General features: G+C 51.7%; 2 protein-coding genes across 3 annotated transcripts; both read left to right on the forward strand.

The window, feature by feature from the left end:
• Positions 1–2583: 2583 nt before the first annotated feature.
• Positions 2584–7545, forward strand: MRPL12 (mitochondrial ribosomal protein L12). Its single transcript, XM_061556729.1, has 5 exons — positions 2584–2995; positions 4727–4910; positions 5006–5080; positions 5743–5871; positions 7115–7545. Exons 1-5 carry the CDS (start codon positions 2958–2960, stop codon positions 7229–7231), a joined length of 543 nt encoding a protein of 180 aa, XP_061412713.1. The 5' UTR covers positions 2584–2957; the 3' UTR covers positions 7232–7545.
• Positions 7546–8046: 501 nt separating this feature from the next.
• DNASE1 (deoxyribonuclease 1) lies at positions 8047–14199 on the forward strand. Of its 2 annotated transcripts, XM_061556699.1 has the most exons (10): positions 8181–8206; positions 9482–9524; positions 9613–9771; positions 10466–10554; positions 10843–10926; positions 12033–12148; positions 13295–13407; positions 13523–13677; positions 13828–13924; positions 14095–14199. In XM_061556699.1, the coding sequence occupies exons 3-10, from the start codon at positions 9634–9636 to the stop codon at positions 14140–14142; spliced, it is 840 nt and encodes a 279-aa protein (XP_061412683.1). In that variant the 5' UTR covers positions 8181–8206; positions 9482–9524; positions 9613–9633; the 3' UTR covers positions 14143–14199. The 2 variants fall into 2 exon arrangements, with proteins under 2 accessions (XP_061412684.1, XP_061412683.1); XM_061556700.1 differs by lacking the exon at positions 9482–9524 and having other exon boundaries at positions 8047–8206.
• Positions 14200–14331: the final 132 nt, after the last annotated feature.

Raw genomic sequence — 14331 nt, forward strand, 5'->3', positions numbered from 1 at the left:
TCTGTTTCTTTGTTTTTCTTCTAGTTTTCAGAAAATATTTCACTGCTTGAACCCTCCTATTAGCACTTTTTGGTTATGTATGGTGCGAAAGAAGGTCAACATAAACATAATAACAATAACCTGCCTACTCACCCTGTCTCACTCAAATCAACTTCGCCTAGAGTTGCTAAGTCTCACGTAAAAAATTAGCGCTGTCTTTAAACACAAGCCAAAGTTACCTGCCATGTACATCACCTCGCAAATTCATATGTGCAGATGACATAGTCCTTGCTGCACAGGGCGCACACCTCGAGAACACTACCAAACACATTCCTGCGGAGGGAGCTGGTAGGAACATTGGGTTGCTCGGTCAATGGCCAGGGTCAACGGCGGCGTGGTGTATTCCGCAAATATGGCCGATTGTGAGGGCGGGCACAAGCCGGCGTGAGTAGGTTAAACGTTGAGTTTTATAAGGGCACCACGGGGTGACCAGCCCCTCCTCACCCAGCCCCATCCAGCCCCGCCCCACCCAGCCCCTCCCTGCACGACGGACACAATAATTCCCTGTGGGCTGGTGTAACCAGGAGGTTCCTACCAGTGTAATTTTATTTGAGCCTTATTTCTGTCGCTGGAGAATCTGACCATATCCTAGAACCACCACAAGCACTTTCCACCTGAACAATCGCACAGCATATTGCCACCCTTCATGCGTCCTGTGGTAACCCAGTCCGCTATGACCCCACACTAAGATTAGTACGGTTGGCTACGTCCCGTGCGAATGGATTTCAACATACACCTCGGGGTTATGTATAGAAGCCGGACCTTCAAATCAAGAATCACTGTTTCAGCAATTTGCAGGAACAACATCGCGCCCCTCGGCTGATCTATTGCAAACTACCCCCGTCGTTTTCACCGATCTACTCGGTGGCACAGTGTTTGTGCTCCAGTCGGTTCCAAGAAGCACTTACATAAAACTGCTAGAGATGCACATTTGAATAACGAGACACGCATCATAACCGGAGCACTGCAACCGACACCAATGCCCTAACTCTGCCATGGTGAGCATTGATAATTGGTTTTTTACCCTTCTATCTGGCAACAAAACTGGCACCTTTTTTACAAGGAGTCATGTTTACATAGACCACAATACCTGCAGTCATAATGCAAACAAAAAACATAACTCTGATAATGTGCACTGTCCTTGAAGTTGATTGGTCCACACCCGAGACAGCTTTCCTTAGAGCCTAGTCTCACATGGGTTGGACCAGATGACGCCAAAAGGCGCATTATGACTGCATGTATTGTGGTCTGTGTAAACATGACTCCTTGTAAAAAAGGTGTCAGTTTTGTTGCCAGATAGAAGGGTAAAAAACCAATTATCATATTTTTTACTGGCAAATGAGGTTCCAATGATGGTGAGCATTGTCACCAAATATCCGCAAAAACTTGCAAACTGCAAGGGCGTTGACATGTTTTCTTGCCGAAGAGAACCCATCGACCCATCGACCAAGGTGTCTGGACGATGTTTCTCTCGCCGTTCTTCCCGTCTCAAATCCTTTCTGGGATCGCGCTATGCTGCTGCTCCTGTCACCATCCCAGAATCTCACCCAGATACGGAGAGAAAAAAAAACGCTGGCAAACAGTGTGGAACAACGCGGACGTCCAGAATAAACATCGCATTCGAGACTCGTAAAGATACAGACTCGTAGAGACACACATTCCACAAGTAGGGACTAATCCCATATCGTAGAGACATACATTCCACAAGTAGTGACTAATCCCATATCTGCATTTTCCATAAATATGCTAAATTAATCTGTTGATATGCAAATTCCTTTGTCAAGGCGCTCTCCTCCTCTAACCCAGCTTGAATATACGCTGCGAAGCTTGGTGGTGTTCATTCGGACGCTGTCTTTCCGACAGCCCTGTTCTTCACCTGAGGACGGCTGCTTGCGTTGTGGCCGAAACGTCGTGAGAATTTTATTTAAAATGTAATTTTATTATTTTTGTTTTCTTTTTACAAGTGTAATATGTTTAATATTTATTATTTAATTATGTTTCATATTTATTATTTAACCATGTTGTGTTTTATTATTTAATTATGTATTATTTTTATTATTTATGTTTTATTTTTTATAATTTTATTATGTTTGATTTTTATTATTTTATTATGTTTTATTTAAAATTGTATTTTATGTAAAAACATTTTTATTTTATTATTTCCCTTCCACGTGACTTTACCGAAAGAACCAAGAAGACATACGTACCGTGTCAACCCACACGGTTTTCCCCGTATTCTTGTACAGAGAATTTAAAACTTTGCAGGTCCACACGAACGCGCGCTCCGTCAACGAACCATCGAAACGACGTGAACTCTCTCCTGCCAAGGCGCAAGACAACACAACCCACACCACGAGATGTCGTGTGGAGGGCAGGGGAAGACCATTGCACTCACGCGAGACCGCCGACGAAGCCTCACTCACAATCACCCACGCAGACCCTGACCCCTGACCAAGATGGCCGCAACATCCGGTCATGGGTCTGTTAACGTCACGGATGTGCGCCCCTTGACCCGGATGTGGTAGGGGCGCTTCTCGCGGGTGCTTGTGGGGGCGGCGTGGTCTGCGCGTGCAGAGGTCGCGTCCCGTCGCGTGGTGGTTTGAGCAGCAGCAGCAGCGAGGAGGAGAGAGCGTGTTTGTTGATACTCGTGGTGGTGTTTGGTGATACTCTTGGTGGTGGTTTGTTGATACTCGTGGTGGTGTTTGTTGATACTCGTGGTGGTGGTGTTTGTTGATACTCGTGGTGGTGGTCCTGCTCGTGGTGGTGGTGCTCGTGGTGCTCGTGGTGCTGCTGCTGCTGCTGGAGGAGAGTGCCGAGGCCGGGCGCGGTACTCCAAGCCGGACTAAGACCAGGGACCCGTCCAGTGTCATTCTCTCCTCCTCCTCTCTCTCTGTCACCGTCACCCGTCTCGCCGCACGATGCTGGGGGCGCTGCGCTTCTGCCGCCAGCTGAGCAGGTAATGAAGGGTACGCGGCGAGAGGCTGGGCTGGGGTTAGACACAGACACTGGGCCATGGTGAGAGACTGGGGTTAGACACAGACACTGGGGTTAGACACAGACACTGGGTCATGGTGAGAGACTGGGGTTAGACTCAGACACTGGGTCATGGTGAGAGACTGGGGTTAGACTCAGACACTGGGTCATGGTGAGAGACTGGGGTTAGACTCAGACACTGGGCCATGGTGAGAGACTGGGGTTAGACACAGACACTGGGCCATGGTGAGAGACTGGGGTTAGACACAGTCACTGGGCCATGGTGAGAGACTGGGGTTAGACACAAACACTGGGTCATGGTGAGAGACTGGGGTTAGACACAGACACTGGGCCATGGTGAGAGACTAGGGTTAGACTGAGACACTGGGCCATGGTGAGAGACTGGGGTTAGACACAGACACTGGGCCATGGTGAGAGACTGGGGTTAGACACAGACACTGGGCCATGGTGAGAGACTAGGGTTAGACACAGACACTGGGCCATGGTGAGAGACTAGGGTTAGACTGAGACACTGGGCCATGGTGAGAGACTGGGGTTAGACACAGACACTGGGCCATGGTGAGAGACTGGGGTTAGACACAGACACTGGGCCATTATGAGAGACTGGGGTTAGACACAGACACTGGGCCATGGTGAGAGACTGGGGTTAGACACAGACACTGGGCCATGGTGAGAGACTGGGGTTAGACACAGACACTGGGCCATGGTGAGAGACTGGGGTTAGACTCAGACACTGGGCCATGGGGAGAGACTGGGGTTAGACTCAGACACTGGGCCATGGTGAGAGACTGGGGTTAGACTCAGACACTGGGTCATGGTGAGAGACTGGGGTTAGACTCAGACACTGGGCCATGGTGAGAGACTGGGGTTAGACACAGACACTGGGCCATGGTGAGAGACTGGGGTTAGACACAGACACTGGGCCATGGTGAGAGACTGGGGTTAGACACAGACACTGGGCCATGGTGAGAGACTGGGGTTAGACACAGACACTGGGCCATGGTGAGAGACTGGGGTTAGACACAGACACTGGGCCATGGTGAGAGACTGGGGTTAGACACAGACACTGGGCCATGGTGAGAGACTGGGGTTAGACACAGACACTGGGCCATGGTGAGAGACTGGGGTTAGACTCAGACACTGGGCCATGGGGAGAGACTGGGGTTAGACTCAGACACTGGGCCATGGTGAGAGACTGGGGTTAGACACAGACACTGGGTCATGGTAAGAGACTGGGGTTAGACACAGACACTGGGCCATGGGGAGAGACTGGGGTTAGACTCAGACACTGGGCCATGGTGAGAGACTGGGGTTAGACTCAGACACTGGGTCATGGTGAGAGACTGGGGTTAGACACAGACACTGGGCCATGGGGAGAGACTGGGGTTAGACACAGACACTGGGTCATGGTGAGAGACTGGGGTTAGACACAGACACTGGGTCATGGTGAGAGACTGGGGTTAGACTCAGACACTGGGCCATGGTGAGAGACTGGGGTTAGACACAGACACTGGGTCATGGTGAGAGACTGGGGGTTAGACTCAGACACTGGGCCATGGTGAGAGACTGGGGTTAGACACAGACACTAGGTCATGGTGAGAGACTGGGGTTAGACACAGACACTGGGTCATGGTGAGAGACTGGGGTTAGACACAGACACTGGGCCACCGTAAGAGACGTGCTGTTTCCACAGGCAGGGAGGTGTTCCCTGCGCCCTGCGCTGCCTGGGCACCTCGTCTCTGCGACCCGCGGACGCACTCGCGGCGCCGCCCCTGGACGGGGACCCTCACGAATTCTCGCCAAAGGTCCAGCAGCTCGTGAGCGACATCACGAGCCTCAGCCTCCTCGAGGTGGCGGACCTGAACAAGCTGCTCAAGGTACGCCGCGCCCTCCACTGCCGCCTTGAGATGATGGTGTCCGCGCCTTGAGATGATGTCTGCGCATTCACGCGTCGCTTGTCGTGTCCTCGCAGAAAACTCTGAACATCCAGGACGTGGGCTTTATGCCGATGGCTGCTGCCACCTCGGCCGCAGCGCCTGCCGAGGCGGTGAGTGGCGACACCTCCCGTGACTTCTCATTGCACGCTGCCTGCAGCTCCGCACGTGCACGAGCTCACACCTGCTCACTGCTCGCATGTGACCACTCGTTCCTCCTCACCGTTCACTCCTCGCTGCACGCTCCTCACTGCTCGCTTCTCAACACTCGCTTCTGACCGCTGGTTCCTCCTCACCCTTGATTGCTCATCGCTAGCCCCTCACCGCTCGTTCAGCCTCACCGCTTATTCCTCATTGCTCACTCCTCACCGCTCGCTTCTCCTTATCATTTCGATTTAAAGCTTTCGTGACTGCAGAGATTCATCTTCTTGGTTCTTTCGGTAAAGTCACGTAGAAGGGAAATAATAAAATTATAAAAATAAAACATAATAAAATAATTCTCACGACGTATCGGCCACAACGCAAGCAGCCGTCCTCAGGTGAAGAACAGGTCTGTCATTCAGACGCTGTCTTTCCGACAGACCTGTTCTTCACCTGAGGACGGCTGCTTGCGTTGTGCCCGAAACGTCGTGAGAATTATTTTATTATGTTTTATTTTTATTATTTTATTATTTCCCTTCTCCTCATCACTTACTCCTCACTGCTCGTTCCTCCCCACCGTCCGTTCCTCACCACCCGCTCCTCACCGCTCGCCCCTCCTGTGCATGCCGTTCAGGAGGAGGACGCTCCGGTCAAGAAGGAGAAGACTCACTTCATGGTTCGCCTCACAGAGGTGCGTGGCTCCGACAAGGTGAAGCTCATCAAGGAGGTGAAGGCCTGCATGCCCGGCCTCAACCTCGTGCAGGTGAGCGCGTTGCCCGGCCGCACAGCGTGCCGCTGTGGGCGAAACTGAATGCGAGCAATGACAATCACACCCCCGACAGCCAAATCTACATATCTCTTCAAATATTCACTTGGATTTAATCTCCGAAGGAACGTCTCATTTACCGGGGTGTCCAGAAGGTCAGGTGATGCAGACCTTGAAAACACACGTGTGTACACTGGCACAGCAAACACGTAACAACGCGTAATGACACATACACAAAAGTTGAACTCGATAACTTGTACATTGGGCATTAATGTAGTGAACATCAAAGACAAAGATCCCCCTATAGCCTGTAACAAACTGTCGGAGCAATTGCTGTTAGCGAGCACCTATGAAGGCCGGCACGGTACACGAGGGGATGGGTGGCCAGCACCACATCCGGCTGCCTTTGTCTCGCTAGTGGTATTGTTTACACACTGCACCAGGTACTCATTTGAGGCCGAGTCGACCTAGGGGAGATCTAGGACCAGCTCCAGATAATCATGACTGGTGTTGGCTGTGAGCAACAATCGAAACCGGGTCACCAGATTCATAGTGCAGCACGCTAACCGCTACGCTACCGCTCCCCACCAACACCCACAACTGCAACGAACCAACACACGCACACAAATGCTAGAGTTGATAAGCTAGTGAACATCACACCCAATCAAACACACAAATCACCCTCGAGCCCCACTAGTCTCATTGGATCTCAGAAGCTAAGCAGGTTTGAACCTGGTTAGTATAATAATAGAATGCGAGACTGCCTGGGAATGCCATATCTTGCAGGCTGGGATGGTGAGGTGACCAGGAGATGGTGGTGCAGCAACATATCTGTCTGTTAAATCTGTTGTGAATCATTGAGTGTTGTCCCCTCGTTATTTGGTGGGTTTTCTGCAGGTTCCCTAGTTTCCTTCCACAAGCCACGTGTCTCATCGAATCTCAAAGAACTGATCAAACATCCCAATGCAGGATCTTCCTGTAATTGTGTTGAGACTCACGAAGGCTTTCCTGTTTTAGTTGTAAGAATTGTTCCTCACCTCACCGGGTGAGTGAGCTGAAAACAATTGGCACCTTAAATGCTCGTACACCACGTGACAATTTAATTTGTCTGGCTGTGTCGGGTGGTGGAGGGTCTTAACGACACAAAATTTGGCCAGATAATTACTCGGCCCAAGAAAAAAAATCTATTGCCGTCCGCTGACTACACCGTGCACATCGCTGCCGAACGTTGTGTTTTCAGGCCAAGAAGCTGGTGGAATCGCTGCCGCAGGAGATCAAGGCCAACGTCCCCAAAGAAGAGGCCAACCAGCTCAAGGCCGCACTGGAGGCCGCGGGGGGGCTCGTGGTGCTGGAGTAGCGGCGCAGCCACGTGGGTCCCCAGGGGGGCGGGGAGAGCGAGCGGCGATCGTAGTCGAAGGCCGCGATGAACATTCGCAGCGTGTTTTTGCGGCCCTGAGAAAAGTGCGAGTTTCCCGGTTGACTCGCGATTTCCATCACCAGAACGTGAGCACTTGGACGAAGGGTGGCCATGCAGTGGGAGGGGTTTGAAGCCACCGTGGAGAAGGAGGTGGGGGGGGATTGTCTTTCCGGATGCTTGAGGGATTCCGACAGAATGCAACCGTATGTGTCCTCGTCATATTTTGCATCAATAAAGTGTTCTTTTGAAACCTTAAGCAGATGTGTGTTTACGCCTGCGGTAGCCGATCGATTGGTGACCGCAATTGCCGCCCTAAAGGGTAAAAATGGCAGCCGTGCAGGTGTCACGGCACGGGTCGGCTCCCATGAGATGGGGGCGCAGAGACCCGCTCCCCGTGGGTCTTGCGTTCCGCAGCTCCAAGCGAGAGAGTGACGGTATCCAACCTGACGTTCAGGCCGGACAAAGAGCGGCTTTTATTCTTTTCCGTTCAGTTGACGCGGCCACACTTGGGTGAGCAGCGTTGGTTTCTCCGGCTTGCCGCGTCGCTCCTGCTGATGCCAGGCACTGGGGGTGTGGGGTCCGAGGAGTGTGCGGGATCTGGTGAGGGGAAGGGGGGTTCGGGGAGAGGAGTGGCGGAGCTGCGAGAGCCCCCTCCTGTGAGCGGTGCATTCTTAAGCCTTGGCTGTCGTGAGCCACCGCCTGGAACATTCCCAGGTGCTCTGCGAGAGCCCACGTTGCGTGCAAAGGTAAGTGTACTCATGCCGGCGCTGGGAAGTGGCCAGGCGGTGCTCACAAGATAAGATATCGTCCAAAACGGAGGCTCTGGGTCCAGCCCTACGTGGGAGGAATGTGTGTGTGCACGCTGGTATATAAGTTCTACAAACGGGACTGCTGGAGGGCAGGTCAAGACTGGAGGTAAGCTCACAATAGCAGTGCTGTTAATGCTCCCGAATGCTGTTCGTGTCGCATCTCTCCTGGGCATGGTTGGATGATTGGAAACTTAGAAGTCTGCGTCCACACTTGTTAGGCAGGAAATGGCTTCAGTTGAGGGGTGAATTGTTTCAGAACCTCCAATTTTCGCAGTTGCCAGTAGTTCACTAATATGTGGACCCACATAGAGACTGATAGACTCATAGAGATCCACAGATTTACATCGAGTTCGGGGTGGCACTGCAGGAGTTGAGTGTCGCCAGTGACTCACCTCTTGTATGAACTTGATCTGTTACAATATGTAATCTTGTTGCTGGCTGCTCGGTGTTTTGGATCTTTGGTCTTCTGCTGTGCAACTGATCAACATAAGTTCTGTCCATTCTAGATTTGAAGCTTTCGTGACTGCAAGGATTCATATTCTTAGGTTTTTTTCGGTAAAGTCACGTAGGTAAAAAATTAATAAAAGTAAAATAAAAATACAATAAAATCACGACGTTTCGGAGGCAACACAATCCTCCGTCTTCAGGTGGAACCATCACAGCACGATGTATTAAGTAAGAGAAATTCCAAGAAAACAGTCCTTGAGCCAAGGTAGGCCCTGGATATTATTTTTGTGAGGTTCGGTGCGGCTGATGCACGCTGTGAGGAATGAGCCTTTGTTGTGTGAGCTAGGTGCGGCTGATGTAAAGGTGCGTGTAAATGGGACTGAGCCTTTTGTTATGTAGAGGTGGTGCGGCTGAAATCGCTGCCAGGAATGAGTCTTTGTTGTGTAGAATGGTTGAACTGGGAGGTTCTAAGAGTTGTTAAGGTGCTGTCCAGTTGTGTGGCTATAATTATAATCGGCCCACAAAGGAGCGCCGTGTTCTGCTGCGACGTGCGCTGGGGCTGCTGGAGCGTCTCCTCGTGCGTGCGAGTTTCCTACTGAACTCGTCCTGGGCTGTCTTTTCGTCGATGATCCTCAATGCTCTCCTGGCTCCAGCCGTGGTCCACAGTAGCTCTACGATATTTTGGCTACGGCTTGCTCCGGACATTTGCACGTGCTGGCTGGCCAGATGTTCAAGTGGATTGCACGGTATTGCCAATGTTATGTTTAGGTCTTTGATGAGGGTGTGGGCCCGCCTCTTTGAGGCTTGATGCTTGTGCAATTAGAGCGCTTATCAATATTACCCAAGTCGGTGAATTTCCACAGAGCAGTTTCGGCTGTCTTTGATGCTGTACCTGCCCGCCCGTCCGATGCCGCACCCGTCTCGTGCCTTGTAGCTACTGCGACGACGATCTTCATCCGTGAAGACAAGTGGTGGAGGTAGTGCGAGGCGAGGCCGCGTGGTGTGGGGTCCGGCGGGCGGTCTGGGTGGTGTGTGCAGCCACGTCCGTCTGGTCTCTCGGTGCAGGTTTGGTCCCAATTCGCAACCATGAAGCTCCTGCTCGCCGCGGCGCTGCTCGCAGTCGCGATGGGAATGGCCGAGTCGATTCGCATCGCCGCCTTCAACATCCAGACGTTCGGCGATGCCAAGATGTCCAAGCCCGACGTGGCGAAGGTCATCGTGGATGTAAATGCCTCCTTGTCCTCGCCATGCCCTCACCGGTCCCGAATGCCTGTCTCCCCATTATACCAGATACCAATCCATCGCTTCGCCAAACGACAGATCGCTGCTCTGATGAACTTTGAGGCTGGGCTCGTCCTGTTTGGCGCCCTGAGCCAGTGGTGACAATTCCACATTTCTATGAAGGAGGCAAGTCTATTAATTGGACAACCAATATGACTTCCCCACAAAGTGGTAGATATTTTACTGACCCCGAAGGGATGATGGGCCGAGTCAATCCCCAACATGGATTTCAACTCGGAACCTTCTGTTTGCAGGCCGCTCGCTCTTCACGCTGAGCCACCCGGCCGGATAATAAAAATCTCTTCCCCAGAGATCAGTTCCTCTGTATCTACCAGATTATTCTGTTGATATGAGATAATCTGTCTCTACGTCACGTAATCTCTATTTACAGATAACAGATATCTTTCCAAGGTACCAAGTAATCTGTCTATTCACCAGGTATCAGATCATGAGATCCATGGATGGAGATCATTAGCGCTTTGTGCCAGCTCGTTCACCCACAGTGCCAAGTTATCCGCCAATCCCGGGCCTATCGCAGTGGTCGCTGGGAAGGAGTACAGCTCTCAATAACGAGCACTGAAGCTGCCACAACGTGGTCATCTCTTCACCAAATTCCAGAAATCTATCTCTTCCTCAGGTTATCAGTCTCTATGACATCGTCGTAGTGCAAGAGGTTCGGGACTCAGACCTCAGCGCCGTCAAGCTGCTCATGAGCCAGCTCAACAGGTGAGAGGACCGGTGTCACGGTGAGGAGAGGTCACGTGGGGGGAGGTCGCGGGGAGGAGTAGGTCGCGATGGAGAGCTCAGGATAAATATCTAATTGGGACTGTGAAAGGACAGAACGAGAGATGTTGATTTTCCCGGGAAGCCTTTCGAGTTGGCGTCCTGTGTTTTCGCTGAGGCCAGGTCATAAACGCCAGATGGCATGATCTGAAGGATGTGAGTCAGGGATGCGAGTCAGGGTATCACTGCGCTATTTGTCTCACCTGGACTCATTCTGCACATGTGCGACAGTGCCTCAGCCCATCACTACGAGTACCTGGCCAGCGATCAGCTCGGCAGCTCCACCTACACAGAGCGCTACGTCTACATCTACAGGTAACACTCAACTACAGGCGACACCTACCTACAGATGACACAGGTGACACCCAATCACAGGCGACACCTACAGGTAATACGCAGCTACAGGTGACACGCAGCTCCATGTGACATTAACCTACAGGTGACACCTACAGGTGGTAAACGTAGCTACAAGTGACGACGACATGCGACACACAACTGCAAGTGACACCCACTTGCAGGAGATACGTGTAGGTAACACTGGTCAACACACTTTTAAGGTAATTTGGGGTGCTGATTCCAAATCTGGCATCAGTTTTTGTCTATCACATTTTGAGATATCAAATATTGCATTTGCAATAAAAACTGCAGAAGAAAAATATTAAATAAATGTGGCATATCTACATTAAATTATATTATAAACACACTATCCTAAAAATACAGCACCATATTTTAACACTAAAGCAGTCACTGACTCGCAACAACTTGCAATCATAAGTGACGGAGTTAATTTCTGGTAAAATCAATGAAAATGGGGTATGCCGATAGCATAAAAATGAGATGTGATAGAGCAAATCTGAGATCAGATTTGGAATCGGCACCCTGAAATTAGTCTAAAACAGCTGCAAAAGTCCAGGCCAGAAAAAAAAAGTTTTTTTTGTTGTTGACCAGTTTAATACGCAGCAACAGAAACATCTACAGGTGACACGCAGCAGTGCATGTACCGCAGCAAATCTGGACTGGACTGCCCTACCCTGATAAGTTATCTCCACGTGGTCCTAGAAAGTATTTTCTAGAGATGTGTTTTCTCTTGAGCATGGAACCTTCTCTCCTCACACTTGATACAGCAAGTCTGGCTGTGACGGTCTCACCTGATGACGGAGACTTGTGTTGCCTCCGAAACGTCGTGATTTTTATGATTTTATTTTTATAAATTTTAATTTCATTTTTTTACCTACGTGACTTTACCGAAAAAACTAAGAGTATGGAACCTTCTCATCAGAGATTTTTGTAAACATCTTCCACACTTCACATTTTCGAAGCCCTTTCTCTCAAATAAAATCTGCAGTCATCCAGCTGCAACAGTGCTGCTGCCGCTGCTGCAGCTCTCCGCAGGGATCAGCTCGTGTCTCTTGTCTCCACAGGGATAAGGTCGTGTCTGTCTCCAGCAGCTACCACTACGACGATGGCTGCGAGTCTTGTGGCACCGACACGTTCAGTCGCGAGCCGTTCCTGGTCAGGTTCAACATCCCCAGCAGCGGTGAGGTTCTCGGCCACGCTGGAGGGAAGGGCGGTGGACGGAGTGAATTTCAGGACCAGGGCTGGAGTTGGGTGGTCACCCGTCTGGGTTTGATCTGGTCGGGCCGTCTGGGATTGGGGTGATCTCCGTTCGGGTGGCGCCAGGAATGGATTTAAATTTCGATTGAAAGCTTTCGTGACTGCAGGGATTCATCTTCTTGGTTCTTTCGGTAAAGTCACGTAGAAGAGAAATAATTAAATAATAAAAATACAACATTATTACATAATTATTTCGGTAAAGCCACGTAGAAGGGAAATAATAAAGGGAAAATAAACAAAAAAATATTAACTAATAAAATATTGCAAATAAAACATAATAAAATAATTATAAATTGATTTTTTATTATCCAAATAAAACACAATAAAATAATAAAAAAATATTTATTTTGTTATGTTTCATTTTTATTATTTTATTATTTCACTTCTACGTGACTTTACCGAAAGAACCAAGAAGAGGAATGGATTTGTACCCGAGATCCGGTACCGGTCTTGCAGCATTGAACTTCATTTCATATACTGCACGGTGTTGATAGACCTCGGGTGACCGAGAAACACGTCTGGGTTTTGCCTACAGCAGGAAAGGTGCTGCAACACTGCAACATGGGGCCGTTGGGATGTGAGGTGTGGTGACGTGCGGTGGTGAGTGGGGTGTGGAGGATGTGTGTGTGTGTGTGGTGGTGAAGAGTATGGTGGTGAGTGTGGTGGTGAGAGTGGTGGTGGTGTGTGATCGTGTGTGGTGGTGAACTTTAGCGAGCGGCGGTGTGGCAGTTAGCGCGCTCCGCTACCGACCCGGCAACCCGGGTTCGATTCCCGCTCACAGCCAACACCGGTGACGATAATTATCTGAACCGGTCCTGGGCCTCTCCTATGTCGACTCAGCCTCAAATGAGTACCTGGTGCAGTGTGTAAACATCGTCACTAGGGAGACAAAGGCGGCCGGGCGTGCTGCTGACGACCCACCCCCTCGTGTGCCACAGTGCCCGCCTTCGTAGATGCTCGCTAACAGCACTTGCCCCAACAGTCGGTTAAAGCTTTTCGGGGATCTTTGTTGTGTTTTGGTGAGAGGGTGATGGTGATGGTGAGGAGCGTGGTGGTTGTGCGATTGCAGCTGTGCCGCAGCTCGTGCTCGTGCCGCAGCACACGTCGCCCGATCTGGCGGTGACGGAGATCGACGCGCTCTTCGACGTCTACACGGACGCGCGCCAGCGCTGGGGCACGGACGTGAGGCAGCCTCCCCATCACCGTGACGCCGCGTTCCCGACACCGCCACATCTTTGACACGGCAACGTGGCCTCCGCACCTTTCCGTGTTCCTCAGAACGCCGTGTTCCCCACAGAGCATCATGATCCTGGGTGACCTGAACGCCGACTGCAGCTACGTGACGGCGTCCGACTGGGGGCGCATCCGCCTGCGCTCGGACTCGCGCTTCTCCTGGCTCATCGGCGACGCGGCGGACACCACCGTGGGCACCACCGACTGCGCCTATGACAGGTGCGGATGGGGCCCTTCAGGTTGGCGACCCGCTGGGGTCTGGGTTGACAGTGGGGTCTGGGTCCTCAGTGGGGTCGGGGTCTCGGAAGGGATCGGGTCCTGGTGGGGTGGGGTTCTCGTCTCACGGTGCCTTCCCCCTCTCGTGCGCAGGATCGTGGTGGCTGGGAGCGCGCTCCAAGGGGCCATTGCTTCCGGCTCTGCTCGCATCCTCAATTTCCAGTCCATGTATGGCCTGACCCTGGAGAAGGTGAGCGGTCCCGTGGCAGTCCCGTGGGGGTCCCGTGGGGGTCCCTTGGGGGTCCCGTGGGGGTTCCGTGGAGGTCTCGTGGGGTCCGCGTGGCTGCTGGTTTCACCGTTGACTCCTAGATCTCATATCCGCCCCCCTGACCCCGTGTTTGTTCCTCCTCCCCGCCCCAGGCCAAGGAGGTGAGCGACCATTTCCCGGTGGAGGTGACCATCAACTAGAGGATCCTGCTGCTGCTGCTGTAGCTGAGTGTGGCTCAATAAACGTTGGCCCTCTCACTCCTCGCGTCCGTCTCGCTCTGTCTCGCACGGCATCGCACATCAGTTACCAGCGCACACAGGGTTGTCACCTCATCCCCCCCCCCCTCATCCTCACCCACCTCATCCTCCTCACAACCTCTCATTCATTGC

This window comes from Lethenteron reissneri, chromosome 3, assembly GCF_015708825.2.
Source record: "Lethenteron reissneri isolate LAM-NWPU_2019-01 chromosome 3, ASM1570882v1, whole genome shotgun sequence".
NCBI classification, from domain to species: domain Eukaryota; kingdom Metazoa; phylum Chordata; class Hyperoartia; order Petromyzontiformes; family Petromyzontidae; genus Lethenteron; species Lethenteron reissneri.

Excerpts from the sequence above, each read along its gene's own strand:
- MRPL12 (XM_061556729.1), top strand. The coding sequence starts at position 2,958 with ATGCTGGGGGCGCTGCGCTTCTGCCGCCAGCTGAGCAG. Across the intron at positions 4,911-5,005 it reads ACCTGAACAAGCTGCTCAAG|AAAACTCTGAACATCCAGGA; the intron begins GTACGCCGCGCC and ends GTGTCCTCGCAG. Across the intron at positions 5,872-7,114 it reads CCGGCCTCAACCTCGTGCAG|GCCAAGAAGCTGGTGGAATC; the intron begins GTGAGCGCGTTG and ends TTGTGTTTTCAG.
- DNASE1 (XM_061556700.1), top strand. The coding sequence starts at position 9,634 with ATGAAGCTCCTGCTCGCCGCGGCGCTGCTCGCAGTCGCGATGGGAATG. Across the intron at positions 10,927-12,032 it reads CGCTACGTCTACATCTACAG|GGATAAGGTCGTGTCTGTCT; the intron begins GTAACACTCAAC and ends TTGTCTCCACAG. Across the intron at positions 13,408-13,522 it reads GCCAGCGCTGGGGCACGGAC|AGCATCATGATCCTGGGTGA; the intron begins GTGAGGCAGCCT and ends TGTTCCCCACAG.